Source organism: Rhinatrema bivittatum, chromosome 2, assembly GCF_901001135.1.
Source record: "Rhinatrema bivittatum chromosome 2, aRhiBiv1.1, whole genome shotgun sequence".
NCBI lineage: Eukaryota > Metazoa > Chordata > Amphibia > Gymnophiona > Rhinatrematidae > Rhinatrema > Rhinatrema bivittatum.
Window position 1 is genome coordinate 410,487,250 of NC_042616.1, and position 22,434 is coordinate 410,509,683.

The 22,434-nt window shown below is 45.3% G+C and overlaps 1 protein-coding gene across 1 annotated transcript in view; it reads right to left on the reverse strand.

Moving 5' to 3' along the window:
• Window positions 1-22,434, reverse strand: part of LOC115083308 (taste receptor type 1 member 1-like) — a 180,743-nt gene that overhangs the window by 66,887 nt on the left and 91,422 nt on the right. The window contains exon 9 of the mRNA XM_029587112.1: window positions 14,728-14,955. Within this exon, the coding sequence (XP_029442972.1) occupies window positions 14,728-14,955 (228 nt within the window). The remainder of the gene's footprint in view (window positions 1-14,727; window positions 14,956-22,434) is intronic.

A 22,434-nucleotide genomic window follows, 5' to 3' on the forward strand; every position in this document is an offset into this window, starting at 1 on the left:
TAGAAATCCTTCATTGAACACATTAAATTTTACCATGGCAGATGCCCTCCTGATATCTCTAATGCATGGGCACAATCTGACATTATATTGATATAAAGGAAACATTTATCACATGAATTTCAAAACAGAATATATAGATTGGACCATTAAATGTTTCTACAACTTTTGCACTTCAGGAATTATAAAAACTGTAGAGCAGAGCTTTCCAAAGTGAGTGTCGCGACACTTTAGTGTGTCGCCTGAGGTGTGCCGGTGTGTCGCGCAAGCCCGGTGCACGTGACACACCGGCAAGTGCGAGCCAATGCGGCCGCCAGTGGACCTCATCCCACTGGCGGCTGAGCAATAAAGAATCGCTGTGCTGTGTGCCGCAGACACACAGCAGGAAGATCGAGAGGACCGTGGTGGAGCTCACCTCACCACGGCCTGAAGAACAAGGTCACGGCAAAACGTGCAGATGCTCCGCCTCCTTCCTGTCCACGCGGCCCCGGAAGGAAAATGTTGCCGGAGCCGCACGGGCAGAAAGGGGGAGGAGAATCAGCCGCATGCAGAAGAGGAGCAGTGTCATTACAGCTTGTGAGAAGAGGAGGAGGCCCCCACCGCGGATTGGTCCGAAAATATCAGGGCCTCCGCCCCCGCGATCAGCCCGAGAAGATCAGGGCCGCTGCAGAGCCCGTCCTGCAGCGACCCGTGAAGAGGAGGCCCAGAGGTAAGAGAGAGGCTGAGGGCCCGTAGAGTGTGTGCATGAGATGAGTTGAGAGATTGTGTGCGTGTATGAGGTGCGTTGAGAGATTGGGTATGGGAGTGAGGACCTAAATGTTTGCAGAGACAGCATGTGAGAACCTGTATGTGTGTGCGAGAGACAGCCTGTGATAGTGAGAGCCTGTGCTTGAGCAAGACAGCATGAGGGAGTGAGAGAGAGCCTGGGTGTGTGAGAGTCAGACACCATGTGCAAGAGAGAGACTGTGTATGAATGATTGTATGAGAGAGAGCATGTGACAGTGAGAGCCTGTGCTTAAGCAAGACAGCATGAGAGAGTGAGAGAGAGCTTGGGTGTGTGAGAGTCAGACAGCATGTGCAAGAGAGAGACTGTGTATGAATGATTGTATGAGAGAGAGCATGTGATAGTGAGAGCCTGTGCTTGAGCAAGACAGCATGAGGGAGTGAGAGAGAGCCTGGGTGTGTGAGAGTCAGACAGCATTTGCAAGAGAGAGACTGTATGAATGATTGTATGAGAGAGAGCATGTGAGAGTGAGAGCCTGTGTGTGTGTGTGTGTGTGTGAGAGAGAGAGAGAGAGAAAGCATGTGAGAATGAGAACCTTTCTGAATGTTTGAGGGAAGAAGATAGATGGAGAGAAAAGAAATAGAAAAAAAGACAATATGAAAGGAATTGGCAAAAAAATAAGAAAGGGGAGGTGGAACAAAAAAGCTTGTGACCAACCGATTAGAAACTAAGTTCAGACAGCAAAGGTAAAAAAAAAGAAATAAATTACTTTTTACTGATTGGCACATGTAATCTTTGGTAATGTGCAAGAGTAGCACTTTATGCGGATCTCACAATGTACGAGATCAACATAGAGGAAGTGGAAACCCATGGGGCCTGCACAGAGGCGGCAGCAGAATGGGCTTCAGTGCCAATAGCAGCAATAAGCGCCTCCCCAATAGCCATGCGGCATCAGTGACAGTGGCAGCAGAGGAATGAGAGAGGCTCTGAGGTTGCTGGCAAAAGAAAGAGAGGGGGTCTGCCTTTAGTGTGCATGTGTATGAATGGGAATCTGCCTAGGGGTGTATGTGTGTGAATGCATGGGTGCCTGCCTGAGGGTGTGTTTGTGTATGAGAATGTATGGGTGTCTTCCTGGGGTTTGTAAGTGTGAGAATAGGTGCCGGCCAGTGTGTAGTATATGTGTGTGTGTGTGAACATGAATGGGAGCCTGCCTGGGGGTCAGTTTCAGTGTGTGAGAATGACTGGAAGCTTGCCTGGGTGTGTGTTTGTGTGAGAATGATTGGGAACTTGCCTGGGTGTGTGTGTTTGTGTGTATGTGAGGGAGCCAGAGAGAGTGTGTATGAGAAAATCCAGGGGAGTAAGAGTTTGTGTAGGGGGTGTGTGTGGAGGGGGAGAGTCTTAGAGCCTGAGAGTGTGTCAGTGTCTGTGAGAGCGAGAGGTTATGGTGGGTATAAGAGCATGAATGTGTATGTATGTGACAGTGTATGTGTGAGAGAGAATGGACATGTGAGTCTGTGTGAGAGAGGATAACCTCCTAATCCTGGACAATATCAGGGTGACTGGAAATCAAGAGCTCCCATGTATGGACAGCAGGGGCTTTTTAAAATCCTTATTAGTTTTAATTATTGAGTGTTATTTGATATATGTGCTGTTTTGAAATATTTTATTGGTGTTTGGGAAATTGTAAAAAAATGTATATGATTTTAATTAATAGAAATTCTATTTATCAGTACTTTTAAAATATTATTTTATTAGTATGGTTTTACTATTATAATTGATGCTTTATGTTTCTTGATTTTATTTGTTTTATGAGGAATGGTGGTTCTGTTTTTACATTGTTAATACACAGAGTCTGGCTTCTTGGGGTTTCCATTTCAGTTTTTGTCTAATTTGTGCTCCTTTATTTTGTATTCTGTATTTGGTGAGGGTCTGTCTCTGCTCTCTGTGTGTGACCATTATGAGAGATTTTGCTAGCATAGGGATCTATAGCAATCTGGTTTGTTTTGTTTCCTCAGTAGGTGGTGTATTGGTATTCTAGGACCCAGTATAATATTTACCCTTGCTTTTTCACAGGTAGGGTTATTGTTGTTTGAATCCTTGGTGTTATTACTGTTATGTTACAATGGGATTGCAGTATAGATTTTGAGTGTCTTTTTTACAAGGTTTTATTTTAGTTTACAATGTGCCTGGCAGTGGAAGGTGTTTGTGCTGCTGTTACTGTGAGGTGACACCAGCATTTGAAAATATCTTTCAGTATGATGAGCTATAAGGGAAACATTCAAGCTCCATTGTTTGGGGGAATTTCAGTGGATGCACAGAGTTACAGAACTGGAGGTGCAGGATTTATATTGACATTCTGTCCCTTCCTATAAATTCCAGACTTCACTCTCATAGCCATATATAATTAGTTGAATGAGGCTATCAATAATTTTATAGTGTGAAACTGGCCAGCTTTTTAAAATTACGCAGAAGACCCTTTGGACTTTTTTATTAACACCAAATATTCAAAAGCTGTGTTCATCCCATCAAGTTCATATATCTCATTAAAGAGCTAAATTGAATAACACAATAACTTTGTTTTATTATTGTTATTCATAAATTATAACAATAACATTAATCTTGGAATATTATATATTTTAAATATAAATGAAAGGTTTTCACAAGATAGGTTGTGTCGTGAAACATTTTATTATGTATATATTTAAGGAAACATACGTAAATTGTCGAAATACATTTTGTTCGTTCAACCTTTAACCTCTGGTTTGCTAGTAGACTGAATTACTGTGTCCCGAAATTACGTTTGTCTAAAAAGTGTGTCACCAACATGAAAAGTTTGGAAAGCTCTGCTGTAGAGTAATAGATTGTTTCTTAAAAATCAACTAACTGGTTGTACATAGGATTGGCTGTTAATTTGACCAATGAGAAAGATCTCTATGCTCGTATGTGATTGTCGTTTTTTCTAATTGGTAAATCTCTCCCTTTGCATCGTACCTTGTCCCATTGTTTTTCTATTTTGAAATAATTCACTTTTTCCCAGGGCCAGTGCAAGAATATTAGGCAGCCTAGTTGAACCTTCTGCCTTAGGCCTGCGGGCTCCCAGGTTGTGCCCCGACCCGGACTCCTACCTCATTCACTGAGACACTGCTTGTGGCCCGCTGAGTATGTGCTTCTCTGGGCCATGAGCAGGATGGGCGCCGCTCGTAGCCCACCAAGAATCTACTAGCATACAATAAGCTTTCTGTTTAATGGCCTAGGTCATATGGCCTTGCATTTGAGACATGTGCCTAGTTACAATGGCCAATGACACTCTAGCATGCAAGGTGATGTGGGTCCCAAACCTTTTACTAGTGACCCTTAACAAAATAATCTCACATTGAAAAGACACTACCAAAAATTTAAGTTTCAAAACATGTGACCACTTTCTTATACATTTGTAGTCAACAGAAAGTCAATATCTTTAGTAATCACATTCTGCAAGGACAAGAGATAAAATTGCACAAGACATTGCAACTGAAATAGCCAGCATATTTACTGTAGAACTGTACAAACATAGTTACAAATGGCAACATGACATACAGTATTATTATCATATCCTTTCTCAAAATCACAATTACAGCAATGCCATAAAAAGTAGATGTGGCAACCTGATAGCTATAGTACAGCTCTAAGGTTAGACCTGATATCAGCACAACTATGTAATGGCAAGTGAAGGCCCAGATAGGCCATGTTGAAAGAATTCACTTAAAGGGGGGAACAGCCTAAGGCCATTGCAGCAGAGTTCAAGTAGAAGGCCCAGACAGTCCATGTTGAAAGAGTGCATTCAAAGGGAGACATCCTAAGGGCCAGGGCTCAGAGTTCAAGTATCAGGTAGAAGGACCAGAACTGGAGAGCGCAGTATAGAGGTAGGAGCCCCAGGAGATGACACAGTAGTATGGAGGCATGAGCCCCAGTATATGACACAGCAGCCTGGAGGCAGCAGGATGAGAAGAGATGCCAGCAGCAGGACCAGCAGATAAGATATGATGAGAAGAGATACCAGCAGCAGAACCAGGAGATGAGACATGATGAAAAGTGATACCAGCATGACTGTGACTGGAGACTGCATCAAGGAAACAGGACTATGGGCAAAGCATAGAAACGGGCATAAAAAGTAAGCAGCAGGACAACACATGATAACTGTAGACCATCCTCATCAGAAAGCTGAGACCAGAATTCTGTGTTGATGATGTGCCTAGCAGTTTTCTTTAATCTAGCCGGCACAAGAACTCTGTAGTGAGGACGGGCTTCGGAAGTCTTCTTCCATCTAGCCAGCACAGGATCTCTGTAGTGAGGACAGGCCCAGAAGTCTTTATCCATCTAGCCAGTATAAGAACTGTGTTGTGAGGATTAGCCTGGCTTGTTTGGACAAGTCATCTTTTAGTGAAATAGCTTACCCTTTAAAAGGGTTACTACTTGGAGGAGGGGGGCATCATGGTCCTTTTCCTCTCCTCGGCTTTTGGCTGATTGGAGGTGGCATTTGTTTGGGGGTCCTACCCCTGAGCCATCCCAATAGCTGAGGACTGCTGCATGGAGTTCACTCCTGGGAGGATGGGGATGACACTGGTGGAGGCTCAGGCAATCTTTCAAATAGCTGGATCACAGCAAATGTCAGGTAGTTGACAGAAGTAGAAATGGTGGTAAGGCTCTGTGTTAAGGCAGCTGTGTGCGCCTGAAAAGCATTAGTGGTCTTGATGTGCACCTTTCTCAACTGCACCAGCTCTGCCCATACATATGTGATGCAGTTGGAGGCCATGCCTCCTCTCAAAGCGGTCCATGGTTTCATGGACCTGCTGTTCCTCTGCAGTTGGTGCTGCTGTTTCTGTTGGTGGAGGCTGAGGCACATTCTGCAGGCCCAAAACTGGCATATCCGGGCTAGTGACCTGATCAGGCTGTCAGTCTGTCAGATCTGGTTGGGGAATGGGCATGCTGGAGCGAGGTTGGAACTGGCCTGCTTGGTCCCATGGCATCAGGCTGGAAAGAGTAAGGTTCATGTCCAGTTTGAGGGATGATCCAAAGGGTGCAAGCAGCTGGTGCTCTTCTGTTGGCCGTTTCTAGAACTGCTCCTCCTCCTCTTTCTTGCTCTACTGTGTCTGAGTGTTCATTTGGAGGGTAGCTGTATTTGCTGCTGCTGCACTGCTGGTCCATGGGACTACACTGCTGGTCATGGGGACCTCATGGATGGGATCATCATTTTCCACAGAAATAAAGAAATACATAAGTATAAATGCTAAGAAGTGGACATGTAATGTTTGGCATAAGATGTGCACTTTGTATGAATCCATCAATCTATCAATATGAGCATTATATGCCAAAAGATGTGTACATCTGTAGCAGACTTGACATTTACAGGTGAGTTTAACTTACAGGCCCCAGCTTGCGTGGTGTCCAGATCCTCTTCCAGTCCCAGCCATTGTTATCAGGCACTGAAGGGGATCCTTCACCCTGCTATGGCTGATACTTGTTCCTGCTCACCACCTTGCACTTGAGCTGGGCCTTTATATTGCAGTAGCAGTGGGCCACCTGCTCTCCAGTCCTCCTGATTCCACTGCACTGGGATATGGCCTGGGCAATGGTGCACCTTATCTGTCCCTTGGCTGCCCAAGATGTCTTTGTAGAACAGTTTCCGAAGAGCATGCTGTAGTTATTGTCCTCTACACTGAGTTTTAAGGTCCTTAGATGAGTCCACCCTGCTGCTTGGCTGCCACATGACTGGGTTGCACTTCCACTTTTGGAGAGGTGTCACTAGCCTCACTTTCAGTCTTATTCCCTGCTCCCCTCCCTTCCTCCCCCCCTCCTGCACCTGACCTGCCAACTCCCCTCCTCTCCTCTCTGTCTATCCCTAGCCTGAAGTCCTCCACTCGCCACATTTGCCTGCCTATCCCCTTCCCCCCAGCTCCTCCTATCCCTTCCCTCTTCCCTATCTCTACTCCTGTACCTGTCACTGCCCACCTCATCTTCTCCCTCCTCCTCTTCTCCTCTTGCCTCTACTCCTCTCTCTCTCCACACCTCTCTCGTTCAATCCTCATCACGCTTCAGAACCACCACCACACTTCCTCACCATCACTCCTCCTCATCACCTCTCCTCCACACTACCACCACCACCACCACCACTCCTCCTCCAACACACAAAGACAGAAAGACAAACTTGACAAAATTACAAAAACTTTCACACACAAATAAAGACAAGAGACAAAGGGAAAGGGAAACAGATGACAACAGAAGACATCACAATCAGGTAATCTATTGACCAAGCTCTTAAACTCCCACTACAAAAATCATCTACTCTCCTCTTTTCTCTCCAATGCCTGACACACCCTCAAAGAAACAGATCCATGAAGCCTGTATATATAAACAAAATAATTCATACGTGAAATGTAAAATGATGTATGATGCATAAAATGATGCAAATGATGCAAATGATGCAAATGATGGATAAGTGCAAGGTGATGCATATAGGGAAAAATAACCCATGCTATAATTACACGATGTTGAGTTCCATATTAGGTGCTACAACCCAAGAAAGAGATCTAGGTGTCATAGTGGATAACACATTGAAATCGTCGGTTCAGTGTGCTGCGGCAGTCAAAAAAGCAAACAGAATGTTGGGAATTATTAGAAAAGGAATGATGAATAAAACGGAAAATGTCATAATGCCTCTGTATCGCTCCATGGTGAGACCGCACCTTGAATACTGTGTACAATTCTGGTCGCCGCATCTCAAAAAAGATATAATTGCGATGGAGAAGGTACAGAGAAGGGCTACCAAAATGATAAGGGGAATGGAACAACTCCCCTATGAGGAAAGACTAAAGAGGTTAGGACTTTTCAGCTTGGAGAAGAGACGACTGAGGGGGGATATGATAGAGGTGTTTAAAATCATGAGAGGTCTAGAACGGGTAGATGTGAATCGGTTATTTACTCTTTCAAATAGTAGAAGGACTAGGGGACACTCCATGATGTTAGCATGGGGCACATTTAAAACTAATCGGAGAAAGTTCTTTTTTACTCAACGCACAATTAAACTCTGGAATTTGTTGCCAGAGAATGTGGTTCGTGCAGTTAGTATAGCTGTGTTTAAAAAAGGATTGGATAAGTTCTTGGAGGAGAAGTCCATTACCTGCTATTAAGTTCACTTAGAGAATAGCCACTGCCATTAGCAATGGTTACATGGAATAGACTTAGTTTTTGGGTACTTGCCAGGTTCTTATGGCCTGGATTGGCCACTGTTGGAAACAGGATGCTGGGCTTGATGGATCCTTGGTCTGACCCAGTATGGCATTTTCTTATGTTCTTATGTTCACTTGCTACAGTGTCGCGCTTCATGATACCATATCACGTGTTGTGTTATTTAGCTATGCAACGCGGTAGTTACATTATTTTCCTAACCTCACCCCTTTTTTCTTGCAGATGCAATCTTGCAATATTTCTGCTTTACTTATAGTAACTTGATGATTCTAGGCCTTAGTAAGGCTGTTGTCTAAAAAAATTCAGCCTCTCCATCCTCTTTAAGGATTGGTGGTTAACAATTGCCCTTCCATGGTGGTTGCCCATGATATACTGGAAGCCTGATGCAGTCACACTATTGCTGTATAGAGTTATAATTACCACTGTGCTATGCATGTCAGTCGCAGACGGCTGCGACCACAAGTACTCACCGCTTGCACCACGCTCCTGCCCTACCCGGGTCTGCTTGCTGCATGGGCCTGCCTACACCTTTGCGTTCCTCAGGCCTCTTCGTGGTACATGGACGCCACTACTTCCTACCTCAATGTCGGGCCTGCTAGGCGTGCGCGTCATAGGCCCCACCTTTGAAGCCGCTTTGGCGGGAACCTCGGGGGCATCCCTGATTGTAGATGTCATCGTACTCCTGTACTTAAGTTCCACCTTCACCCCCAGCAAGCCAACTCGGCAACAAGTTCCGTACAAGTCCTTTATGCCTGCATCCTGTTCCTGAGAAACCGATACCTGCCTAGCTCTTGGACCCTATCTGGCACCCGGTCCTCGAGAGTCAGTGTGAGCTCCTATGGGGACCTGCTCCCCTGGCCTACCCCGCTCCTAAGGCTGGCTCCGTGCCTCTTGGGTCCTATCCAGCTACCAGCTTCTACCACTTGGGTCTCCCTTGGAACTATTGCGGCAACTACTGAATCTCTTGGCTGGCCTTCCCTGCTCCTCGGGGTTGCGCCTGTGTTCATCAGGACTGTTCATGCTCATCACTCTAGAGACTGTCTTGAGCTCCCCCATTCCAAGGGGTCTGCTTCGGGGTGTACAACTACTGCCAGCTGTCCCACTCCTCGGGTCTGCTTCTCTACTGCTCAGCCGGCTCTCCTCCAGGTACCTGTTTCCATGAGCTGCTGAGACCGGGCTCGGGCTGCCCTGCCATTGTGGGTTGGCCTGCGCTCTCCTGTCTACATCCACTATGCTGCAGCTCTGGGCCTGTCTTCACGGAGGACCTTCTGCATGGCTGTTCCTGTGTCCACCGCTCCGTGGTCTGCCTGGCGCCTCTCCCTCTCTCCAGGCCCTTACTCCAAGTACTGTTTACAGTCTATCACCCTACGGAGGTCACCTCCTGGTCTCTGGGGATCTCCCCACTATAGTGCTCAGAGCTTTCTCCTATTCTTATACCTCGCCTCCTGACTGTGCGGACCTGTGGGGCTCCTCTCCACAGGCGGTATCAACTCGCACTTCGGGCCAAGGTCCACATACACCCAAAGCATAACACACTGCATGCAGGTTACACCAATGTCTTCTTGAAAACGAATGCAAAATTCTGCTTTGGGTCATGACAGCTGCTCTGTGTAAGTTATCTATTTTGAAAGTAAGCTTGTAGTTTCACAAGTAAAAAAGTGCAAAGTCAGGACTACAAGATCTGACAGAAGACTCATTATTGCCCTCTCTCTATGCTTATTTATGTTGTATATGTATTCTTTTTTTTTCTTTCATTGTACATAGTTTTTAATATAAGATTACTTACTCTTTACCTCAGTGCAGGTAATACGCCAAAACATTGACATGTAGGGGAATTTGTTAGTATTTCACTTTCCTTTCTTACTGTTTGGATTATTCATTATTTTTTATTCCATTGATATGTAGAGATCCCCTTAGACTTCTACCAGTATTAGTACTTAAGAGGAATATTTAATTGGTGTGGGGAGAGAATAGAGAAGTAGCTATTGTGGGTTTGTAGCTCCCCCATGTGAAGCCTGAGATATTGTGCTCTCAGCGTATATAAACAGCTGCCACCATTTTAGGGTGTGGAATTTTTAATTGCCCTTCCAGGAGCAGCATGTCCATGGCTGTTCCCTGGTTTTGTTTATTTTTTAGGAGGAAGGTCTCTAGAGTCTCTAGGATTGAGGCCTGGGTTCAGAAAAGGATACAGAGAACTTTCAGTCTTTTGAAGGACTGTGTCTGAAACAGTGCAGACCATGTCTGGATACCTGTTAATCTTTGGGTTTCAGAGATAGGAGTTTTTTCCACCCTCCTCATCTCATTTTTTGATTTTCCCTTTTTTGAACCATTTATTTTTCAAGCATGCATGAGTACTCAGCCAGCGTCTCTGTGTGTGTATGAAATAAAAGTAATGTTTGGCCAGCTATGGGAAGGCCCAATGACCGGCTGCACTCACCCTGGCAACCAGCTCCCCAGACACCATTCCTTCTTCATGGAACTGCCACCACTGCTGATGCAAGCACCCTCTCTCCCTTTACAGACCCCATGGTGGAAAACATGCAGTATAGGTAATATATTAACAGAAGGAATATATTAATTGTTCCCAAAATTATCACTACCAAAAACCTAAGGAAACGCTTCAGACTAGACACTTCAAACTAGACAATAATATATAAAGTATATAATTTGTTTAACACTGATAAATTTCTTACAAAATTTTACAATGATAAATTTATTACAAAATTTTAATCACAACACTTAAAAACCACATTAAAGATATGTAATTAATACCTCATATTACACCATTCACACCATCACTCATACCATACAATCACATTAAAATTATCCACATGAAAACCCAAACCGAATTTACAACTATACTTTCTTCTATCAACTAAAGAGGTCCGTGGTATGATTCTTCCTACTTCCAAAATTACTAATATTTCTTCAGATTAATATCAAGGCTATCAATCTTCATCCTTCAGTCACTTCTTAATGAGTGGTTTCTTCATATCCCATCGGTACTACCATTACTTAATTTTATATTCCAAAATGGGTATCACTTCTCAACCTTGTGCTACCTTGGAGGAAGAAGGTCTCATGATGGGAGAGCATCAACCTGGTGCAGCAGGAAAGAATTCTGTAGCAAGGACCTGCTCTCCAGATGGTGCATTGTCCTTTCGCACCGAGGATGTGTCTCCCAGGGCTACTGTTCAGGAGGAAAGGGTTAGGTCAGCCATCATAGTTAGTGATTCGATTATTAGGAATGTAGACAGCCGGGTGGCTGGTGGGCATGAGGATCGCCTGGTAACATGCCTACCTGGTGCGAAGGTGGTGGACCTCACGTATCATCTAGATAGGATTTTAGAAAGTGCTGGGGAGGAGCTGGCTGGCATGGTACATGTGGGCACCAACGACATAGGAAAATGTGGGAGGGAGGTTCTGGAGGACAAATTTAGGCTCTTATGTAGAAAGCTGAAATCCAGAATTTCCAGGGTAGCATTCCCTGAAATGCTCCCTGTTCCACACGCGGAAGGCAGGCAGAGCTCTGGAGTCTCAATGTGTGGATGAGACGATGGTGGAAGGAAGAGGGATTCAATTTTGTAAGGAACTTAGGAACCTTTTGGGGAAGGGGGAGTCTTTTCTGAAGGAATGGGCTCCACCTTAACCAGGGTGGAACCAGACTGCTGGCACTAACCGTTTAAAAGGAGATAGAGCATCTTTTAAACTAGAACAAAGGGGAAAGCTGACAGTCGCTCAGCAGTGCATGGTTCGGAGGGAGGTATATTCAAAGGATATTAAAAATGCATTAGAATCAGGGCATACCAACAGTCCAAGTGCCTGTAACTAAAAAAAACTCACCTGAGCTAAAACATTCCAATTTATCCCTATCAATTAAAAAGCAGAATGAAAATACAATCAAAAAACACACTTTGAAATGTTTGTATGCTAATGCCAGAAGTCTAAGAAGTAAGATGGGAGAATTAGAATGTATAGCAGTGAATGATGACATAGACTTAATTGGCATCTCAGAGACATGGTGGAAGGAGGATAACTAATGGGACAGGGCTATACCCAGGTAGAAATTATATCGCAATGACAGAGAGGAGCATCCGGGTGGCGGTGTGGCGCTTTATGTCCAGAATGGCATAGAGCCCAACAGGATAAACATACTGCATGAGACTAAATGCACAATAAAATCTTTATGGGTAGAAATCCCTTGTGTGTTGGGGAAGAGTATAGTGATAGGAGTATACTATCATTTACCTGGCCAAAATGGTGAGATGGACAATGAAATGGTAAGAAAAATTAGGGAAGCTAACCAAATTGGTAATGCAGTAATAATTGGAGATTTCAATTACCCCAGTATTGACTGGGTAAATGTATCATCAAGGCATGCTAGAGAGATAAAGTTCCTGGATGGAATAAATGACAGTTTTATGGAGCAATTGGTTCAGGAACCAATGAGAGAGGGAGCAATTTTAGATCTCTCGATGGCGCACAGGATCTGGTGAAAGAGGTAACGGTGATGGGGCCACTTGGCAATAGTGATCATAATATGATCAGATTTGAATTAATGAATGGAAGGGGAAGTGCGGTACAGTCAAGGTACACAACGCGCTGCCCCGAGGAGTGGGGAAGTGCGGCACAGTCACAAGCACAGGCAATGCCCCGCAGAGCGGCGTACACCAGCACTAGGACTCCACGAAGCAGAGTAGTGAGGCAATGGCCCGCAGGGCGAGGTACACCTATGTTGGGTCTCCACGAAGCAGAGTCGTAAGGCAATGGTCCGCAGAGCGGGGTACACCACACTGAGTCTTCATGAGGTAGAGTAGAACGGCAATGGCCTGCAGAGCGGGGTACACCAATGTTGAGTCTCCACGAGTAGAGTAGTTCCGGGAACAACCCCGAGAAGCAGGGAGCTGATAGACAGCGTCCAAGGCGCAGGGCCCTCTGAGGTCCGGAAAGCCAGAGACAGGAGAAGGGCCCCTGAGGAGCGGGAACCTGAGAGTGTCTCATGCCAAGATGAGCAGGAACCAGGAACCAGTATCCGTAGAGAGATCCGCAGGATACAGCAAGAAACTCATTGCCAAGTCGATTAGAGCCAGGCCACCGTGGGAAGAGAGAAACTCAGTCCAGAGGAATGGATAGCTCAATGATGATATCCCCAGTAGTGGTCCGCGGAGCGGGGTACGCCAGGGAATCCCTCCTTCGATGGAACTTCTCTGTATTGATCCGGTAGTGGCCCGCAGTGCAGGAGAGTTTTGAGAGTAGAGCAGGAGGTCAGCAGAGCTAAATAGCAGATGGTACTCTCTGAAGTGTGCAAGGAAAGTTGCTGAGGTGAACACGGTAGCGAAGTCACAAGGCTGAACCAGACAAAGCCCAGAGTGGATGAAGAGAGACTCCAGGCAGGAAGGCCTCTGAGGAGCAGATAGCCAGAGTGGGTACCTAAAGTGTTCGAGTCTCTGGGTCAGGAAAAAGTTCAGCGTAACGAAGTAAAGCAGAAAGGAAGTCCTTGCTAACTTGTAGGTAGCTCAGCCTGGCTGGCTCAAATACACGCAGGCAGATGATGTCATGTAGAGGGGACGCCCCCGAGGTTTCCGCCATAACGTGTATAAGATGGGGCCTGACACTCGTGCTCGTGCCTTAGGTAATCCCCGATTCAATATGGCAGATGCCGTCCCAGGAACACTGAGGAGAGCGGCATGAAGAGGCAGAGGTTGCCAATTGTCCAAGAATTACTGGCTAAGGAAAAAAGAAGGTGAGCAACAGAGATTGCGGCCATCTGCGACCGATGGGCACAACAGCTGCATGGCTGAAGTCTGGCATTCCCTTTCGTGGACATAATTTAATTAATTAAATGGCATTTAATTAATGCCAACCAATTACTCTTACCTCACGTCACCATTCCTCAGACTCTCCACTAAATTACCGATCAGATTATACAGTAGATTAACACTCCCACTCTACATTCCTTCATCACTAATAAATGATCCATAGTCCATTTACAATATTAACCTACTTCACACCCAGAGAAGAACAGCAATATTACCACTATTTTACGTTATGGTGTTATTACCCTGTTCACTCTTATCCAAGTTTTCTTCCCCTGTTTTAATGTAATCGCATTCTTACATGCTTGTTATTGTTATAATGTAAACCAAAATGATATGTAGCTTGCTACATGAATTGCGGTTTATAAAAATGCTAAATAAATAAATAAATAACATAATCTCACAATTGCTGATGTCCTTACACTGGTTTCCTGTGGAGAGGAGGATCAGATTTAAGGTCCTCTTTACTGTCCATAAGGCCTTGCACAACTTTACTCCCCCTTGTCTCCAACTTGCCATCTGCTGATATGCTTCCATGTGCGCCCTCCACTCCTCATCTCAGCACCTCCCTGAAGTGCTCACCATGAAACACGCGCACCTGACATCTGCCAGAGGGAACTGTTTAGTATAGCTGGTCTGATTCTATGGAATGAACTTCCTGAACAGCTTAGACATGTAAACTACCTGCTTCACTTTAGGAAACAACTTAAATCTCATCCTTTTGCCATGGCTTTTGTGGAAAAAAACCCACTGATTGTAGTCTAGGACCCTCTAAGCTTGGTTAAGCAGCCACTTTATGTTTCATTTTGGCTTTGCTTTATTGTATTATGTGCTGTTATGTTTAGTTGTTTATTGCTGTTTGATTGTATTTTATGAGTATATTTTGTGTTACCCACTGAGTTTTGTGGCTCAGTGGGTTAGAAATTGTATAAACAAATAAATAAAACCGAATATAAAATGCCAAACCTGGTTAAAAGAAGGATGCCATAGGATGGCACTTTGGTTCACAAAGAGCTGCTGCCCACTTGAAGTTGAGAAATTGAATTTTCCAACAGTGATGCTGTTTATGGAACCATTAGGGTACACGACCCAATTTACGATGTCATAGTTAGGTGGACCATTCCCTTTGTCATCAAAGAAGATCTCATATCCATCAGGGGTTTTAAAATGAACCTCCTTGATGTATTGGTTGAGCTACAAAGAGAAAAAAATGGTTAGAAAATTCTGTCTTAGACTAGACCTGAAACCTTGACAACTGGTGATACTGCTCACTTGATTCAAGCTTTTGCTAATTCAACCCTTTGTCTTTTATCATATATCCAATACATGTGCAAATATAATAGATCCTACGGTCATGTTACCAGTAAGCCCTAGGTAAATCCTGATTCAGATTGTCAATGCAGGTTAGTGAGTTAGGGAGAAACCATTCAAATTCATCCCCCTCCCTTTGATGGTGCTGGAATGGCCATCCCCTTTGCAAGATTTTTAAAGCTGCTCTTTCCTGAGAGCTCTGGGGGCAGTGTGAATTGTTTTTGAAGTTAGAGGAGGTGGTTGGAGGAGTTTTCCCTGAGTTTTAATTTTGGGCCTGCTCTGCAGGACTCCAGCAAACCCTGCTGGAAGTCAGTGAGACTGGTTGGGGATCTACCCTGCTTATATACTTCCTGGAGTGCAGGGTCTTTTTCCCAAGTTAATTTTGGGCTTAAAGAGACTTTAATTTGTAGGAAGCCTGGTGAAACCCTGTGCACCACCTGGACTCAGGGAATGGGGAACTCTGTTTCTAGGTCTAATATCTGCAACAGACATGCTATATACCTCACCTGCAAAAATCTCTTTAAGGAAGCACGCCCTCTCCACAGCTGCACCTCCACTTTGGAACTCGCTCCCGCCTGATCTCCGCCAAGAACCCTGCCCTTTGGTCTTTAAAAAGAAACTGAAAACCTGGCTCTTCAGACAGGCTTTTTCGGACAAATAATCTACTCGCCCTTGCACTCACTCCCCCTATGTATCCTTCCAATGCAAAAGGTCCCAATGCTCTTTGTGGATCTCTCCCTCTTAACTTTCTCTCAACTCTCCCCCCTCTCCCCTCTCGACTTCCCTAGGCATAGGCCTCACTTTCTATCTTATTATTATTAAAGTTACTTATTTTTGAATATTTTTGGAATATCATGTTATCATATCTACAACATTATATGTTACTGATAGTGCATTTCCTTATGTTGTTTCACATGTCTGTTTCCTCCATGTTCATTGCACCTATGGTTCATTGTATCCGCCACCTGGTGACAGTTCAGTTTCTTGTAAACCGGTGTGATATGTATCCTATACAGGAGCATCGGTATATAAAAGTTAAAAATAAATAAATAAATACATAGGTCTGCTCAAGTTAGGGAAAACCTGCCCCTCTTCACTTCCGCAAGAACAGAGGAAGGTGGTGATCTGATGCCTGGATATTCCAGGGTTCATCTTAGTTTTGGGGAAGACAATTTTGTTTAGAAGATGATGGTGGAAGGTTTGGCTGCCCCTCTTCCTTCCCTACTCAGGTATCTGAGAGCTGCATGCTCCTGGCAGGATCCCTCCCATTAGGGATTTGAGAGAGACCGAGATAAAAAGAATGAACTATCTCTTAACTGTACGAACAATATTAAAATCGTTAAGGACACCCAAACATGGTCTTTGCCCCTAGGGAGAGAGAGGATTGGACTCTTTGTGCTTAGACAATCTTGCCCAACAATTTGTTCGAGGTTGGAGGAGTATTCCTGCACCACCAAAGGATCTTCCAACCACCTGGGGTTTACACTTTTTCCCACTTAATGGAGGGTGGAAGTAACTCTGGACCCTGGCAAGGAGACCCATACACGTAGAGGAAAAATGACCGTAACCAAACTTCACTGTGGTACTGAGGGCTAAGTCTGTAAAAGGAGCAATTACCAAGGTTTTTCGGGTACATCAGAGAAAGGGGAAAAGTTCAAAGTGGTATAGTGAAATTGAAAGGTGAAAAGGATCAATTTATGGAGAGAGACGAAGAAAGGCAGAAATATTAAACAAATACTTCAGTTAGGTGTTCACTAAAGAGAACCCTGGAGAAGGACCGTCGCTAGGTAAGAAGAAACTGGAGGGGAGTGGAGTAGATGTAACTCCATTTACAGAAGAGAATGTATGAGAAGAGATAGAAAAACTGAAAGGGGACAAAGCCATGGGGCCTGAAGAGGTTCATCTCAGGATACTGAGGGAGCTCAGAGATGTGCTGGCCGGTCGCTGCGTGACCTGTTCAATAGATCCCTAGAAATGGGAGTGGTGCCGAGTGATTGAAGAAGAGCAGTGGTGGTCCCGCTTCACAAGAGTGGGAGCAGAGAGGAGGCTGGAAACTGTAGGCCAGTTAGCCTCACCTCGGTGGTGGGAAAGGTAATGGAGTTGTTGCTGAAAGAAAGAATAGTGAACTATCTACAGTCAGAAGACATGCTGGACCAGAGGCAGCATGGATTCACCAGGGGAAGGTCCTATCAGACAAATCTGATTGACTTTTTTGATTGGGTGACTAAGGAATTAGATCGAGGAAGAGCACTCAATGTCATCTACTTGGATTTCAGCAAAGCTTTTGATACGGTCCCACACAGGAGGCTTGTGAATAAAATGAGAAGCTTAGGAGTAAGTGCCGAGGTGGTGGCCTGAAGTGCAAACTGTTTGATGAACAGAAGACAATGTGTGATGGTAAATGGAACTTACTCTGAAGAGAGAACGGTGTTAAGCGGAGTGCCACAAAGATCGGTATTGGGATCAGTCCTGTTCAATATCTTTGTGAGCGACATTGCGGACTGGATAGATGGTAAGGTTTGTCTTTTTGTGGATGATACTAATATCTGCAACACAGTGGACATGCCAAAAGGAGTGGAGAGAATGAGACTGGATTTAAGGAAGCTGGAAGAATGATCAAAGGTACGGCAGCTAAGATTCAATTCCAAGAAGTGCAGAGTCTTGCATATGGAGTCTGGAAATCTGAAAGCTGTATTTGATGGGGGGTGAAGGGCAGATGTGCACGGAGCAGGAGAAAGACCTTGGTGTTATAGTGTGTAACGATCTGAAGTCGGCGAAACAATGTGGCAAGGCGATAGCTAAAGCCAGAAGAATGCTGGGCTGCATGGAGAGAGGAATATCTAGTAAGAGAAAAGAAGTGATAATCCCCTTGTACAGGGCCTTGGTGAGGCCTCACTTGGAGTACTGTGTTCAGCTCTGGAGATCGTATCTCCAAAGGGACAGAGACAGTGTTGCGTCCGTCGGACTCAGATGGCTTCATCCTACTTGCCTCACCTCTTTATTCACTTTCTCCACCAGCCTTGGGAACATGGCTACTGCCGCGTCTGCTAGCCGCACCCTCCAGCGTCCCCGGAACGGCTTTGGCAAGGCATTCCACAATGATGCACCTGAGGGCCAACTAGGGTGCGTCCGCGCACGCTACCCACGTCTTTATTTTTGCATTGGCGCGAAACTCGGGGGTGTGCTCCTCGACTGAAATCATGCCATCCGGGTATTTAGCCTGCCCTATTTGCTGACCGACTTTGAGTTAGCAAGGATTGGACTTGTCCGGTCTGAGCTGCTCTGCCGCTTCCTGCTGCCCCTGGAAGCTCTCTCTACCCGTTGGGGTTCTGCTCACTTGGGTACCCGATCCTCGGGTACCCTTTGCTTAGTTCCAGGTACCTATCCAGTATCCAGGTACTCGCTTCTTGAGAGCCTGTGTTGTCTACCTTGGTTCCTGCTTACCATTTACTTCTACCTACTGGGAACTCTACTATTGCAGCTATATAGAGCTGTGAGTAATCTAATATCTACCAGTCTGTCTCACCTACAGCTCCGCATTGGAACCTGCTCCTCGGGGTCCTATGCCTATCTTCAGGTGCCTATCCAGTATCCAGGTACTCGCTCCTTGAGGGCCTGGGTCATCTACCATAGTGCCTGCTAATCATTTACTTCTATCTGAAGGGAACTCTATTATTACAGCTACAAGAGTTGTGTTGTAATCTAATATTTATTTATTTATTTAAAAACTATTCTATATCGGCATTGGAACCCACTCCTCGGGGTCCTATGCTTATCTTCAGGTGCCTATCCATTATCCAGGTACTCGCTCCTCGAGGGCCTGTGTCATCTACCGTGGTGCCTGCTAACCATTTACTTCTACTTGCTGGGAACTCTATTATTGCAGCTACAAGAGTTGTGAGTAATCTAATATCTATCAGTCTGTCTTACCTACAGCTCCTCATTGAAAATCTGCATCGGAGCTCCCTACACCACCATTGTGGGACGGGTCTCCTCAGCCAAGGACCCCAGACTGCTGCTGCAAGAATCTACTCACTTCTTCCACCTCTGGTGATTACTACAAGCTGCATAATAAAATTTATCTCTGTGTTTGTGCATTCTGAGTCTAGCCTGGTACTACAGTTCCTCATGGGGCTCCTCCCCATGGGAGTGGCCATCACTGTAGCACCCAAGAATCCACCCAAACATCTCAAAACCATAACAGATTGCTAACTCCATGGATTCGGCTCAGCTCACCGCGTTGCAAGCCATTCCAGGCCTGGCCCAGCGAATCACCGAACAACAGAACTCGCTGGATAGCTTGACTGTGGCCTTTAATCTACTGCACTCACAGATGTACGCTTCTACTACTACAGGTAAAGAAGAGACGCCGCCAGAAGTGACAGTTAAGACTGTTGTAACTCTCTCCGCTCCTACTCACTTCTCAGGGGAAGTTTGGAGATGTAGCGGATTCATCAACCAATGTTGTATGCATTTTGCCCTGCAACCTAACCATTTTCCCACAGCCTATGCCAAGACCATGTATATCCTGTCTTATCTGGATGGAAGAGCACTGGCTTGGGCTTCCCTGCTGTGGGAGCGTGATAATCCCATCCTGAGGGACCTTACCGGGTTCTTGGAACTGTTCAAATCTGTATTTGATGAACCTGCCCAGTACACGACTTCAGGATCTACATTGGTTCATCTGAAGCAAGGTAATAAACCTCGCCATAGAATTCAAGACTTTGGCTTCAGAGCTAAATTGGGACGCGAGATGCCTGAAGATGCTCTTCTTTGAAGGCCTGAACTCCCAGCTAAAAGACGAACTGGCGGCTCCAGAAATGCCTGAGACCTTGGAGGACCTGATGAAGTTGGCCACACGGATTGATCAACGACTTCGGGATAAGGTTCAAGAGGTCAAGAGTCCCAGGAGATCCAGCCAGGGAGAAACTCGAATCAAATCAGTATCTAAGCCTATTTGGTCTAATCCTGTTGCTGGCAAAGAAGAACCGATGCAACTAGGCTGCAGTCACCTGACTTCTAAAGAGAGAAGAACATGTAAAAGATTGGACCTCTGCATGTATTGTGGATAAGCTGGCCATGCTGTACAGACATGCCCTATCTGTCCGGGAAACGGGCAGACCTAAAGTCCTGTGGGAGGACTCTTCTTAGGTCTAACTGCACCCTCTCCTCCATGCTCTCTTCCAATCTCCTTGATATGCGGACTGCTTGAATTCCAGACTCTTAATGGACTCTGGGACAGGAGGAAACTTTATATTAAGACTTCTAGTGGAACATCTGTGGATCCCCACCACTACCATGACGTCTCCGCTACTGTTATCCTCTCTCCATGGAGAGCCTTTACCGGGTGAAGTAAACCTACTTACTGAATCAGTAAGTTTAAGGACAGGCACTCTTCATAAAGAGGCTATTTCCTTCTTTGTGCTAGTACTTGGGTTACCGTGGCTGCAGAAGCATATGCCTCAATTTAGCTGGGCTATTCTGGAGCTTTCTCATTGGAGTCCAGATTGTCATGGCAAGGTCCTGATGGAAGTCTCTCCAATACCCTGCATGCCAATGACCCCTTGTTGCCTGGGTTTTCACCTCAATACGCATCTTTTCAAGATGTGTTTTCTAAAGAAGCTGCTGACGTTTTACCTCCACACAGATCGTATGACTGCGCTATCACTTTGAAACCGAACACCGAACCACATAAAGGAAGGGTCTACCCCCTCTCTGTGGTAGAAAATAAAGCGATGTCTGAATACATCCAAGAAAATCTTCAAAAAGATTTCATAAGACCATCCAAGTCTCCTTTGGGTGCAGGCTTCTTCTTTGTGGGGAAGAAGGATGGAACCCTACATCCATGCATTGATTATCATGGTCTAAACGAGATGACAGTCAAAGACCGCTATCCCTTACCACTCATCTCAGAACTATTCGACAGATTACAGGGAGCCAAAATATTCTCCAAGCTTGATCTTAAAGGAGATTATAACCTTGTTAGCATTCGCTCAGGCGACGAATGGAAGACAGCTTTTAATACCCGGGATGGATACTTTGAATACCTAGTAATGTCCTTTGGCTTGTGCAACGTCCCGGCTGTCTTCCAAAACATGATGAACGAAATCCTGCATGATCTACTCTACCAATGTGTCATTGTATACCTAGACAACATCCTGATTTTCTCTCGAGACCTGACTACTCACACGGAGGATGTCAAGCGGGTTCTCCAGAGACTGCAGGAGAACTGTCAATACGCTAAGCTGTCCAAATGCAAAGTCCACAAGGAATCTGTACCTTTCTTAGGGTACATAGTGTCTAACAAAGGGTTCCAGATGGATCCTCAAAAGCTTGAGAGCATTCAGAAATGGTCTCAACCCACTGGTCTGAAGGCTCTTAGACAATTTCTGGGATTTACTAACTACTACAGAACCTTCATTAAGAATTACTCCTCACCGACTCTGCCATTAACAGCTTTAACAAAGAAAGGTGCCAATGTTGCCAATTGGTCTATGGAGGCTGTCACCGCTTTTCAAAAGCTAAAGGATGCTTTCTCTAGCAAGCCATGTCCCCAGCATCCGGATCCCGCACGCCCCTTCATTGTGGAGGTTGATGCCTCAGATGTTGGCGTAGGGGCTGACCAGTGACTCCAAGATCCTGCGTCCCTGTTCCTTTTTCTCCAGAAGCTTCACGCCGACAGAAAGGAATTATGGCATTGGAGATAAAGAGCTACTGGCGATAAAGATGGTGTTCGAGGAATGGCACCCCTGGCTTGAAGGTGCTCAACATCAGATCATGGTTTTTACAGATCATAAAAATCTAGAATACCTCCGCCATGCCCAGCGCCTCAACCATAGACAGGCGAAGTGGTCCCTGTTCTTTAACAGGTTTGATTTCGTCTTGAAATACCAACCTGGAGAGAAAAATATCTGAGCAGATGCCCTATCTCGCTCCTTCATATCTGAAGATGTACCTGATGCACTGCAACACATCATCGACCCAGAGAGAGTCACTCTTTCTGCCACTTACCTAGTGCCCTCAGGCAAAACTATTGTGCCTAACAACCTCTGGAAGAAACTGCTAGCATGGGCTCATGACTCTAAATTGGCTGGACATCCCAGTCAACAGAGAACTCTGGCGAAGCTACAAAAATACTACTGGTGGCCGTCTATGAAAGAGGATACCTTTGCCTATGTAGCAGCCTGTGCTAATTGTGCCAGACAGAAACCTCCACCCGGATGTCCTTGGGGCCTACTTCAACCCTTGACAGTACCAGATGAGCCCTGGACTCACATCGCCATGGACTTCGTGGTGGACTTACCACTCTGGAGGAAATAATATCATCTGTGTAACAGTGGATCGTTTCTCAAAGATGGCTCA